We start from the raw sequence: 13,392 nt of genomic DNA, 5'->3' as shown, positions 1-13,392 counted from the left end.
GTATTCTCAACAACAAAGGGTGACATACTACATCAGTATTATAATTTATATGCAGAGAAAAGTTTCGTGGTATTTAGGGATGTTAAATAAAAGGGTTTTGTTCTCCGTGACTGACCCGTTGGGGGCTGTGAGGTGACAGATTTTTCTGATTAAGTGGAGGGATATAATAACATCCAGCCTTTATGAATAACGTCTCAGCAGCATTAGTAATAACAAAAGCACAACTCAAACTGGAGCCTACCTCGGCTCTAAACCAATGAGCGCTGAGCTCGCGCGCACCTCGGCCAATGACTGATCCCTGGAGGCTCGCGCACAGCCGTTTGAAGGGCGGTCCTGGGTAGAAAAAGGAAAGTATGGATCACAACGATGCGGAGTTTCAATGCGGACCTACACGGGTTAAACAGAAAACTATTTCTGAGGTAGAAAAAGCTTCATAAGGTAATGTTTTTGTAAGGGACAATTAATTGGATCTCTCTGTTTGATTGTGTGTTCATATAAAGTTAGCAGGCCAGTGTTGGTGTTTTTTAATTAGTAGCTGGTGGAAGTTATCGATACCTTCATGGCTTTGATAGCGACTGAACAGGGCTGCAAGCTGAACGGGACTTCGATGATTTACGGCAGAGTTGGCTCAAGGAAAGACGTAATTCAAGGGCCTGCGGACGGTTTTGAAACTCTAAAAATGCAGCCCAAAGAGACAGAGTATTCAACAGATGGGCTGCCAAAAGCCTTCTTACACAGCTTAAGGACCCTGTTTGACATTTTGGATGACGCTGGACGGGGTTATGTCCACATCTCGGAGATTGAGAGCCGCTGGCAGGGCGCAGACACCCGGGATTTGCCCGGTGGAGTGCTGGGTTGCCTCAGGAGGGTCACCCCACCGCATGGTTGCCTCACCTTTGAGCGGTTCGTGGCCGGTCTGCGATACTCCATGCTCAACCCGGAGAACAGCTCCCACTTCAAGTCCCAGGCTGCCTTTCAACTTCAGCAGGCTCCGAAGCAGCCCCACAAACCCGCCCCGCTGTCCACATGCAGTGTCGGGACTCGGGTTGAGAACAAGGTCCGTCCACTGGGTCTAAGCAACGTGACGAACACCCAGCAGCACCGCGCGTCCTCCTTGCAGAGCCGGGCCAGACCGGAGGAAGGGTCCGGGTACGCCGCGTGTGGACCAGCGCGGTACGGCGCGGGCTTCGAGAGGTCCGGCCGGAGCGTGGAGCGAGTTCCAGTCGCTCCGGAGGGCGGGTGTTACCGTGCCGAAACGGGCCACGCTACCAAGCCAACGCAGCCGCAGCAGAGCAGAGTCAGGGCCATTGAGTCGCTTGCGCTGGAGTCACCGCAGCTCCAAAACCCAGGTAAGTGGGTCTGGAACACTGTGTATTCGAGCTTATGAATGACTCCTAATGGTATTACTCTAAACGATAACCCTTTGATCACGTTACAAATATAATAGCACGTTATTAACATCAACTAAATTAATATGAGCAGCATATTATCATAGTTTATGCAAAATGCTGCGGCATGCATGCAATTTGAAACTATTTATAAAGTGAAAAATGTGTGTGAGGACATGAATCAGTGGGGGAGGTTGAGCATTGATGAATTATCACACACTGTTGAGCACATTTGAATGCAGTTCATTTGATTCCGTGTATAACTGAGTTGATATCCCCACTTCACTCTTGCAGGATCCAATTCTCTATTATAAAGGAATGGGATGCACTGAGCCGCGAGGTCCACACAAGTGTAGGACATCGACAGAGTTTTTGCATGTCAGTATTAATCATTCAGCTGGAGTTTTTTTTTGCGGTGGTTAAAAATGGCAACAGTAAAGGGAGTCCTTAGATGAATCTCTGCGAGGGTCAATAAATGGGACCGTTGGATTTTGATAACACGCATCTCGGGTATCAGCATTATGTCACAGCTTAAACTGAGCCTGGTTCAAGGCCTCAACTCCAGCTGAATAATTGCTGTTGTTAACCTCAAGCAAGGTCAGAGATCATGTCAGAAGCTGCAGAGATTTATCCATCCCGAGTGTTTTTCTTTTGGTGAGAGCATGCAGTCTTCTTTGCCTTGGCCCTCTGGTCAGTTTTGCCCTCATGTGGCGGTTGGAGGTTGGAGGAACTGTCACTGAGAAATCCCCTCTTCACCTGCTCAATCGTGATCTTGATCTTTTTGCTCGCACAGAGCAATGATACTCTTCCTCTCTGACTCATGTACGCACATACTAATACACCCTGCTAGAGCCTGACCGAGTTTGCCTCACCTCCATAAAGTCAAACCTGTCTGGACCTATAAAGTTAGATGCACTCGCACTATTTCTCTTCTTCTTCTTCTGCCTTCGGGGCCTTTGCTGCCTAAACCGCTTGTTCCAGGAACAGTGTTGGTTTTCACGCAGATAGAGACGATAATAAGCTAAAATATCTGTGACGTCCTTGCCCTACTTTCTTTTTAGTAGTGTTAAAGGAAAGGATTATTGGATTTTGAAGTGTTTTTGAAAAAAAAAAGTATGTTGACATGCAGCTACAATTTTGAATCTCTGCAATATTGGCTTTAATTTATGTAGCTTCTAATTAACCGAAGAAGTAACTCAAGTTTAAAACCAAAGGTGGCTTTTTAAATATCCCTTGTGTGTCATGTACATGCATCTTAAGAGTTTTGTATCATTTGATCCCATTTAGTGTCTTTTGCCAACACTGAAATTATTGCAAGTTGTTTTATCTCATCTGAGGAGCACTCATCCATCAACAGCAGGATTAGCATTATCGCCCCCCCATCCCGGACTTCAGGGTGTCACAATGTTTTATTTTTACCCCATCTCCTCTGAAATTAAGCTGGGGCCCTTGGGTCACATAGTTTTGTGTACTTGTTTTTGATCAGCGGTCGTTTGTTTTGAGCTCAGACAGTCGTGCGCTTCCTGCTTTGTGAAACACCTTTGGGATAATTTTTTAATGAAATAATCAATTGTGACATATGGGTTTTTAGTATGCTGAGGGCCTCGTAACAAGCTGACCATCATGGACATTAGCATCTATGATATAATCTCTCATGTGCAGCCAAATGCTGTTGGATTAGTCCAGATTACAGCACACAGACCAGGGCTCACTGAACCTCTGCAGAAATCCTTTGCAACACCCCCTCTAACGTCATCACAAATTCCCAAAGTCCACTCTATCTTCCAACGTGTTTCGGCTTAAGGAAAACACTGGTGCCGTGCATCTAAATCTATAAATCTAACAGTGGATAATATACCTCAGCAGATCCCGCAGAAAAACAACTGGGTATGATCCAGATCTTCACACGCACAGTTTAAACAGCTTAGAGAGAGAGCCTCCATTTTATCATACCTGTAGATAGTTCAGATATAACAGCACAATCTCAGAGAGACTGCAGAAATATTGAAACTCCACGCAGAATTAAGGCGTTAAATTAGACTTACGGTCTGTTAACTAAGACTGTTGATGCATCTCACTTTAACATCATTGAAAACAGCAGCAGTCTCTGTCCAGAGGTTTTTTTTAAACTTTCTGTCTGCCTCACAGAATCAAACCAGTTACAAGGAAGGAAATATTATGTTGAACTGTTTTACTGCACTTAAAGGGTGATTGTGGCAATAAGTATCATCCTGGTGTGCAGACGCTTGACTCATTTGCAGATTGCAGCGCCCCCCTGTGGTATAAAAAGGCAGCGCAAGCATGTGAGAATGGGAATGCTCAGCTGTTATCCAATACAGTTCATTATGTTTAAATCCTATAATTATAAATGTGTTTGAATGCATATTTGTTGCACCTAAGGCAGTTTGACTGATGCATATTAATACATACCGTGTGACTGTAATAATCACGTGTGGCATCCATATATTACAATTATATTGGACATTTTTTAACGGCTTTTCTACAAAGTTATCAGAAGGTTTTTGAGTATTTTTTTTCCCTGAAATGTTTTTTTTTTTTTTTCAGAAAGAAAATGTTTTCTTTCCTTTTGTTTTGTTGGCTTCGTCTCATCCCAGTTTTACATTTCAGACTGTGGTGTTGTGGTGAACGTGGCTCCTTTGTTTTTTTTAGGTGTTGTGAAATGCAGTTTACCGAGATCTCAGAGCGAATCAGCTACGGGATTCACTGGAGGCTCCAGGCGACATGGGCGGAGTCGGGAAGAGCAGAGGAGGCATACCATTTCCAATGGAGTGGATTATGGAATGGTTGGTGTATAAACACTTACACACAAGCCCTCACCTTGTTAGATCATTGCACTGACACACATTGATTTTAGACAGCTTAGCCCAAACTGAGCATAACCGGAACAAATTCATGCCGAACCCCAAAGCTGTTCATGAACTGAGGTCACCACTTACTCTTTACCCTCATAAGGAAACCAGACTAATGTTCCTGAGTGCACGAAGTGTCTGAAACAGACATATGAAGCTTCATGTCTGTATGTAACAAATCAAGGTTTTAAAAGTAGTGCTGATCACAGAGTTTTACGAAATGAGGAAATATTCCACGGTGAACATTGGCATTTCTATAAAAATGCAATAGATATTCTCGACTTGATAGCATGTTTGTGAAAAATAAGTCTTAGTTTTCAATACTCAAAGGATGTGCATGTTCCTAATGTAGAAAGTGTTGGCAAACCTTAAAAGGAGCATATCTTAGGAGTATGTATTGGGTGTCCGAAGTCTCTACTGATTTAGGAAAGCTCAGAAAAAATACAAGAGACGTGGCATTTTGTAGCTACAAAAAAGATGTTCAATTAATTCGGATGAATTTGATTTCACAAAAGAATGACTCGGGAGGCTTTGGCATCTGTCGTTGTTTAAGTTGGGTTGAATTGGGTTCGAGAGACGAGGCCCAAGACTTTCAGAGACCTATCTGGAAACTACTTGTTTATGTTTGAGTGGTTATAGCAAAGACTGAGGTTCATTAGAAGAAGATAAAAGTCAGAAACTACGTTATTCATTTGGACAAGAGAAGAATATCCACAGCAGCCTATTTCATCTCCTATTGGCCCACACATTCTCCTCCCATCCCTCTCCCCCCTGCCACCCCCGTCACTCTGCCCCTCCCACCCTCCAGTCCGAAACTGCCTCCTCTCACTTTCCGTCTCTCCCCCTGCCTCACCATTTCTCACTCTTTCTGGCTCACCTCCTCTCCCTCTTTCTTTCCGTGTTTGTGTCGCGTCTCCGTGTCTTCTCTCCTTGGCCTCTGTGTCTGGAGAGGCAGACTGACCAACTCCCCTCCTTCTCCCACCTTCCCTGCCCCTCTCCTCCTCCCCCTTCCCTCTGTCCCTCCCACCCAGGCCGATTTGGCCCGCTGTTGCCCTGATGGTAGTGAGCCGGGTCGGGCCCAGGGGCCTGGTAGAGGTAGACGACTCATTTGGCCCGCCCGGCCCTGCCTGGACGGCTGTGTGGGCTGCCTACACTACTGTCTTCATCCCCCTCAGCAGTAGCCTCTACAGCAGCAAGGCCCTGCACTTTTTCTTCTGGGTGAGTAAGATGAGGGGGAGAGAAGGACGGAGAGGTACAAGGAGAGATAGTTTTAGGGGGATGGAGGGATTTCAAGGTTGTCGTCTTGGTTTTTTGAGGATTATTTCAAGAGTTTTGGCTGCATCAGGTCATGTTGATAAATAACGGTGACAGTTCAGACAATACAGGAAGTTAAAGTTTGCAATTTATCTCTTGTGCTTAGAATAAAGCATGTTGTTGGACAGGTTACTGTAGAGACAAAAGATTTAGGGACATGTTTGTGGGTTTGTTGCTGAGCCTGAGTGTTCACATCAAAGCTGAAATGAGTCTTCATAGCCTGCTAGCCTGAAAAAATGTCTAAGAGATAGTTATAGGGCTTTGGCTCATGACTCTAACCTTTAGCCTAAATGGATTGCCTGAAATGATTTGACAGTAAAAATGTTACTCTCATTGATCCACCATAGAAATACAAGGTTTTAAAGTTATGTGGATTTGCTACTTATATGTCTTGAATCTTGGAAAGGTAAATCAGATAGATCAAATATTAATTATCAGGTAAATTAGACTCTTTTTCATGTCAGACTAAAACATTCCTTACCATTCTGTGACATTGTTAAGACGAGACAATTATCGACTTTTCGCTCACCTTTTTTTGTTGCGTCAGCGCGCAGCCTTTGTTTTAAGGACTTGTTTACTGTGTCTAACGTGCTGTTGTCTGGAAGAGCTTCTGGCTGTTGATCAGGCTTGAAAGGCCGCTGTGTTGTTCTTTGTGTTTTTAGCGTGTGTCATGTCATCGTACACAGGTTGTTGTGTGCATTCAGTCAGAAGAGAACACAGAAGCACGTATGTACAGTTTCCCATAACCCTTTGCTGTCAAACTTCCACGCTGTTTTTTCTTCTTTTCTCCCTATTTTCTTGCCTGTGGCTCACGGCACATCCATGCAGCCTGACACTGGGTCATGCTTTATTCAAGACATGGACGCCCCCCCCCCCCCAACCTCTTCACTCTGTGTAGACTCTCTTCAGGCTTGTTTGGAAAGAGCAGAAAAGCACCAGAGAGTGACTCTGGTCTCTTGTCAAACTACGTTTGCAACATTTCTCCTGGTGAATGAGCGATGATCAGTGGAATGTTGTGAGGGTCAGAGGGATGGAGTGATGGGTGACTCACCAGGTGGCTGAATGCCAGCAATGAGGCCTGGACTGTGGCGGTGTGCGGTATGGACAGCCTGGTCAGCACAACTCAATGCAGCCTTGCTGGGCAGCAAACACACACGCACACATTTTCTCTCACACATCGCTCCCTCTTTCTCTTTCACAAACACACACACACACACTGGGGTGGCCATAGCTGAAGTGGATCCACTGTTTACCCCATTCTTAGGTTGCTGTGCGGTTGCCATGACGCCGGACTCATTGCTCCTCTAACATTGTTCGGGATGGGAGAGAGTTCGGCACAATTGGTGTGGCGCCATTGTCTCGGCCAGCACAAAAGAGCGTGCTGCAGATGCCCCTATGAAGAGATGGGAGTTTGTCTACCAGGCAGACCAAAATCTGTGATTAGATTTAATCATGGCACCGATTTGAAAACTCTCTTAGTGATGGCACGAAAATGTTCTTTCCACAGGCTCGCTGTTGAAATTGCTTAGGAAGTGAAAGTCATTCTAACCAGATTTTTCTCTTTCCCTTCTTGCACCCTTTCACCCGAACGCTGCCCTCTCACCGTCACTCTCCTGCAACACATCCTCCTCTTAACATTCCCCTCATGCAGTTGAAGCAAATGAAAGAGCTGGAGCAAGAGAAGGATTCCCTGCTGGCGGGCCTCGAAGTGGTGGAGCGAGCCCGAGACTGGTACCAGGGACAAATCCATAATGTCACAGAGAGACAGCGGCAGGTCGGGAAAAACTCCCACTGCACGGTGAGTTCAAACACAGCTCTTATGACGTCTGATGGTACAAATTCAATTGGTTTTCGCCTTTGTCTTTTTTACATTTCCAAGTTAAAACAGCAACCATATGAAAAAAATTAAACATCAAACAAGAAACCAATTTTCAAGTTTGGCAACCCAAGGAAATTTGAGCTCTCAGACAACTTCAACAAAGGTTTTTGACCAGGTTGGGAGATACAAGCATTATAACTTTATAGATACTCATCAAACAATCAGCGGCCGTAGGATCTTCTTAAAGCACAGTTCATGCTACAAGATTTAAGCCTTGATTTCATGTTGCAGACTCACGGTCCAGATCTGAGGCAGTGTTTTAAGGAGTCCCTGGGGGGAGGAGTTGTAAGTGAGCCGTCAGCAAGAAATTACAGCTAATGAGAGTACGAGTGACAGGTCAGCGACTCAGGGCAAAACCAGTCAAAGGAAAATAACAAACAGGACAGCGAGCATCGTGAAGACACTACACGGTGTGAATGTGAACATACTCTGGTTAAACGCTGGCCAAAACATGCACGCCTCTTTTAATGTTCGTTTAGGTTCTCTTCAACAACCAGGAGAGCAAAACAGAGGAAGTCACCAGGAGCTGATTCGTACAACGTGCAGTGAAATGTTGATGACAAGACAGAGAGAGGCCTGCATGTATGACAGCTGCAACTGCCAAAAAACAACAGCTTGGACAATGTTGTGTTTGTTTACAGTTGTTTAAATGTCTGCGACTGTCTTGCTTGTGTAAAAAAAACAGCTTCATCTTAAGAAATGACTGTTTGCTTGAACAGTCGGGGTTAAGGTGAGGTCTGAAAGGTGAAGAAAACCAAATCAAAGCCTCTGTCTGACTGAAAAAGACCTTCAGTGAGATTTAGCAGATGTTCACTGAAGAGTTGTCAGAACGAGACCTTTTTTTGCATCCTCACCACAAGTTTTAGCATCAGATGTTAGCAAGTACCAATCAAAACCACATGGACGCATTCAGGGAAAAAGGCCTGGGAACCGATTAATTAAACTGCAAGTATTTGACTCCAATAAGCAAAAAATATGCTTGGAAAGGAGCATCAAAAGAGCCGCGCATACAAGAAGCTTAGAGGGAGTTTTTCAGAGCTTCCACAATTTGTCTGAGTTTTATATTAATTGTTATTTTTTGTCCTCTCAGGATTTCTTCACAGAAGCCAATCAAAGTCGCATGAATGTTCTCATTCCTAAATTACAAGAAGTCAACCGCTGCCTTAATGACCTGATTTCCTGCACTGGAGTGGTAAGTGTTAAATGCCCACAGATTAGATTTTTTTTTTACCTCACTTGTAAATAAAAGCAAAGGCAAACACTCCTTAATGTTCCAGGGTTGAAGGTTTAAGCCTTTTCTTGCATGGCGCACAGCTGCTCTAAGGTGAAGCGTTTTGTTCTTTAAAAGTCTAACTCTGGCTACTGCAGAACTGTTCTGGTATGATTCATTTATTTGCCAGCAGAACAACTCTAATGCCCCATTTTTTGCATTGTATTTTGCATTGAGTTTTGGGGGAATCCTTCTCAAAGTTTTGATTAATCTTGTTTTGTCTAAATGTGTCTGTTAATAATAATACATCCAAAAAATATGAACTTTCTGCTCATTGGCTCCACAACACTGTGGTTGTTAAACCAATCCTCTGTCTGAGCCCTGCACATGCACAGCCACGCCATGCTGCCATTGTATACGTTACTGTGCCATGTAGAGAAGATTTTAAAAGGCAGCAAACTTCCAAGACTTTGGATTGAAATTTGCATAAAGTAGAAAAGATTTGGTCTTATTTGGTCTAAAACGGGAATGAGGTGCTAACTGAGGCTTCAACCTCTGACCAATAACATAACACGGATGAACACGCTGCTGTTTTAATGCTGTTTTCCAATTTCCAGTTTATTTCCAGTTCGTTCTTTTCATGATTATTAACCCGCACGTCTGCAGCTTTACTGACCGAGCCAAGCAAAGGAGACGATCAGCTGTTACTTAGCAACAAAACAACCACTCTGCATCCATCTGTCATTCTGTTTTTTATTCTGAGCTCTCTCCAGCAGTGAAATCCAATATGAAGTTTATTCTTGTCCCGTGTCTTGCTCGAACATTTTATCGCTTTTTCCTCACTTCCTCTGATGGCATTGTTTCGGGGTCTCTTCACTGCATCTGCTGTTTAGCTTCACTCTCTGACGAAAGAGTGTTAAATCTTGCTGCTGGATTGTGAATATGTACTTCAAAGCAAAACGGTCTCGTCCCGGGCTGCAAACCAAGTTGTGCACTGCAGTATCTCAGTCATCTGCTGCTCCAGGGCGGTTTAGGCCCAGGAACATGCATAAGTAAAGCCAGTGTACTTTAGAATAAGTCAAAAGAATGTAGTTTTAACATTCACATCCTTGTCTGGTGAAAACTATTTACTGATTTAGATCCAAACTAACCAAAACTGTCTCAGAACAAGCAAACATTAAAACTCCAAGATCGCAGAGCCTGGGTATTTGCTGGTCAAATGAAACAATTTTGGTCGATTTATGACTGATTTCATGTGCTCAGGTGTTGGTTGTGCCTGTGTCCTTAAATGTTGAGAATATAATGAAACCTACTAAAGATGTGATTCATCTGGTAGTTAATGTTGAAACTGTCTACTTAGAGTAGACTATAACTGGCAGCCTTTTTTGTTTTTTGTGCCATTTAAAAAACAAAGAGCTCGAGCGTGAGCGCTGTAAATTTCTGAAAGTAGCATTAAAGGAAAATCATCATTTGAAATAAACAAAGTAGGTTTTGGGAAGCCGGTTGTACAATTTTAGACGTGTAAAGAAAGAAGGCTTCTTGGAAAGCTGATATGTCTCAGTACATGTGTGGGTTGTCCTTTAGCCGTACTTCCTCTTTGTTTCTCAGCAGTCGTTTCCTTCCAGCGGTGCTCAGACAGCAGCTAAAACCCAGCCTTCAGCCCCAGCTCCCCCACAAGCCATCCAGAGACTGAAGGACCAAAACCGACTCCTCACACAGGTTCAGCACTGCTTTCATTATACCATCAGTACTCACCCATGTCTTCCCTTTTCCTCACTGTCACTTAATGGCTGTCCCATCTGCTCTTAAAGGAGGTGACAGAGAGGAGTGAGCGAATCGCCCAGCTGGAGCAGGAGAAGTCGGCCTTGATAAAGCAGCTTTTTGAGGCTCGAGCCCGGAGCGCGCAGGACACTAGCACCATGGATTCCACCTTTATCTGAAACCCGCTGAACTCCACCCAGCACCAAATGTCAGCCAGGATTCATCAAGGTGTCGCATCAGCATATCTGTGCTGGTCTGGAGGAATGCTGAAATGAAGTCTTTTGTTTACCCAGCTGACCATTCATGGCAGAAATGCACCTTTAGCCATAACACTCCCTCAACCGCATAAAAGATGTGACCACTCCAGTCCAAATCAAACCACGCACTCCCTGAATGTGAACACTCCTGAACTGAGAGAGCTCAGAGAAAAGCTCCTCACGTTTTCTGCACCAACACGAAGCTGAAAAGACCGGAGCAGTAAAATTAGACGTGTCTCACGATGCCCATCACTCCATGTCTTGCGGGATTACAGCATTTGCAAGATCTCCCCTCCCAAAAGACTGTTAGTTGCGCTCCTGCTGCTACTCAACTACAGAAGAAGGGAGAAACACGAGCATCACTGTGAGTTTCTGCTGGAAAAAGATGCCATATTTTTCCTCCAAATGAAAACAAATCGACTGCACCTGCTTGCTGTGACCTATCAGATCATTTTAAAAGTTTGGCATGCTGATTTAATCATTTCAAGAGACACGTGTCCTCACTTTCAATCGTTTTTCCCCCCTTCGATGCAAATTAATAACCAATAACATGTTTTTTTTGTAGTGTTTTATTTCAAACACTGAGGGAGGAATTACTAAAATACATCATGTATTTGATGTTAGCATTTTACATGTTGGCCTTTCCTAAGTGATTTATTCTCTTTCTTTCTGAAGCCGTTCTTGCTCATGAATTGTCGTCAGTGTGTTGAGAATCAGGTGGCTGGTTCACTACTCTACAATAGAGAGATAGTGTCTGATGTGTTTCAGAACTTGAGTGACAGGAGCGTATGGAGAGAAAGGTGTAAAATCTAAAAACAGGCACCATTTCTGTTAAGCTGGAAAAAAAAAAAAACCTGAGGACAATTTCAAGGCACATAAAGATGTAAAAAGAAGAGGCAGATGAGAGAAATCTGGGAGTTTGCATGTGTAAGAAAGCTCAGGAGGATGAGTGTGATAGATGGAACCTTTGTTAGGAGGTTATTCTGATGTAATTTCAGGAAAAAAGTTTAAAAAAAAAAAAGAAGTCATTTTTAGCTAGCTAGAGCTACAACTCCTCTGCAAAGAGATTTCAGTTTGAAACCTGGAGATTAAACATGAGAATGTTTGTGAAAACCTGTGTTGTCCTTGCGTAAGTTCCCTTTAACCAGCATCGGCCTGGAAACAGGTGGATTTTAGACTTTTAAAACTATCGAAGCCATCCGCAAGTTTACTGAAGTATTGAGTTGGTGGGTGGCGGTAGGAAAGAAAACTAAGTTTTATTTTATAATGGATCAGTATGGTACTTATTGGGATGTCTGCACACTTGTTTGTAACTTTCTTGCTGCTCAAACTGCATGGTGTGAAGCTCTTCTGCTTTCTCACTGAGAGCACTCAAAACGGCCGGTGAAACGTCTAAATAAAAGTGCTAAATGGTGTATTCTGTAGTTCTTTGGAGTTTTCTTTTTTTTTTTTTTTACAGAGCAGCGCTGACCCAGAATAAATGAAGTATGTCTGACTCACTTTAACCAACTGTAGTGTAATTGTCAGTATTATAGCACACTTCCTGGCTGACACAGATGGTAATCTTACTTCCTTTTTCCTTTTTCCACATATTGATGACAGACAGTTCAAGCAGCCTTTTAAGCGATGATGCACCGACGGATCTGAGTTGCTTTAAAAAAGAAAAAAGAGGGGCCCGTTAGTCTTTCGCACTACTTTAACTGAAGTGAATGAGACTTTATTTACTTTACCAAACCCAGAAGAGAGATTGCTTTGCTGCAAAATGGATTATTGAAGACCACTGCAAATAAAAACGACCCAACAATCTTATAAAGTTGGAAAAACGTGAGACTCCTGGGATAGTCGTGGCATAAAGCATTCACAATAACAATATTACGGTGATATCTGTAGCAGATTTGAAAAGTGATGTGGCTGTTAACTGAACGCCTTTGCTTCAGAAATCATTTGCTTTTTAGTAACAGGAGTTAAGGATCTGTAAGCTGCGTTACGTTCCCGACCCGCTGTAGAATTTAGCAAACCAGTGGAAATCCTCTGCCACACAGGAGGGAGAGACACGTCTCCCGTGAACCAGTGCAAACAAGTTCAGGCACAGGCACACAAGGGCAAACAAACCAGGGTCAAGCAGTGGCAGTAAAGGGGCTCAAACAGCCCAATCAACCCCCCCAGAACTTCACACAATAACAGCACAAATAAAACAAAACCAACAAGACGCTGAAGAATTGATGGATGATGGAATACCTTCGAGGCTTTCATTGTTTCCCTGTTTGTGAAGTTAAATGTGTGTGTTTTAGTTAAGGCTCTTTACACAGCGACTCCTACGCGTGAGGGTCTTTTAAATCTAGTTAAGAGTAGAGTGAAAAGGGCAGAGGTCACCCCAAGATCCCAATGAGTAACCTGCAGACAGACGCCACACCTAGAGAAAAAAAGTCAGCTTTGTGTAACGTATTACACACTGTTACAGTGAATTTAATCAGATATGGTTTTCAGGACTGTTGCATCAGTTGTTTACTGATGATTTTCCGTCAGGCACCATCGGTTCGTTGCATCACTGCCAATCAGTGTGAAAGGATGACGGCTTGCCACAACACGTCCTGCAGGCGTATCTGTTCCCCTCTCCGCTGCTGCCTCACCGAAGCAACTGTCATTTCATCTCATATTTCAGTCCATTTCATCGGAATGAAGTGAAAATGGACTGTTGATAATCCACTTTGAG

General features: G+C 43.6%; 1 protein-coding gene across 2 annotated transcripts; it reads left to right on the top strand.

Moving 5' to 3' along the window:
* The first annotated feature begins 386 nt into the window (after window positions 1–386).
* Window positions 387–12,094, top strand: sapcd2 (suppressor APC domain containing 2). Of its 2 annotated transcripts, none has more exons than XM_072371478.1 (6): window positions 387–1,349; window positions 4,059–4,192; window positions 7,224–7,370; window positions 8,542–8,643; window positions 10,273–10,380; window positions 10,473–12,094. In XM_072371478.1, exons 1-6 carry the CDS (start codon window positions 560–562, stop codon window positions 10,599–10,601), a joined length of 1,410 nt encoding a protein of 469 aa, XP_072227579.1. In that variant the 5' UTR covers window positions 387–559; the 3' UTR covers window positions 10,602–12,094. The 2 variants fall into 2 exon arrangements, with proteins under 2 accessions (XP_072227579.1, XP_072227578.1); XM_072371477.1 differs by having other exon boundaries at window positions 10,270–10,380.
* Window positions 12,095–13,392: the final 1,298 nt, after the last annotated feature.

This window comes from Leuresthes tenuis, unplaced genomic scaffold, assembly GCF_036924035.1.
Source record: "Leuresthes tenuis unplaced genomic scaffold, fLeuTen1.0.hap1 SCAF_19, whole genome shotgun sequence".
NCBI classification, from domain to species: domain Eukaryota; kingdom Metazoa; phylum Chordata; class Actinopteri; order Atheriniformes; family Atherinopsidae; genus Leuresthes; species Leuresthes tenuis.
Note: the sequence above shows the minus strand (reverse complement) of the source record. Positions and strands in the feature narration are given on the sequence as shown.

Bases quoted from the DNA above. Each gene is read 5' to 3' on its own strand.
- sapcd2 (XM_072371477.1), top strand. From the start codon at position 560: ATGGCTTTGATAGCGACTGAACAGGGCTGCAAGCTGAACGGGACTTCG. The intron at 7,371-8,541 runs GTGAGTTCAAAC...TTGTCCTCTCAG, and splicing joins GGAAAAACTCCCACTGCACG to GATTTCTTCACAGAAGCCAA. The intron at 10,381-10,472 runs GTTCAGCACTGC...CTGCTCTTAAAG, and splicing joins AAAACCGACTCCTCACACAG to GAGGTGACAGAGAGGAGTGA.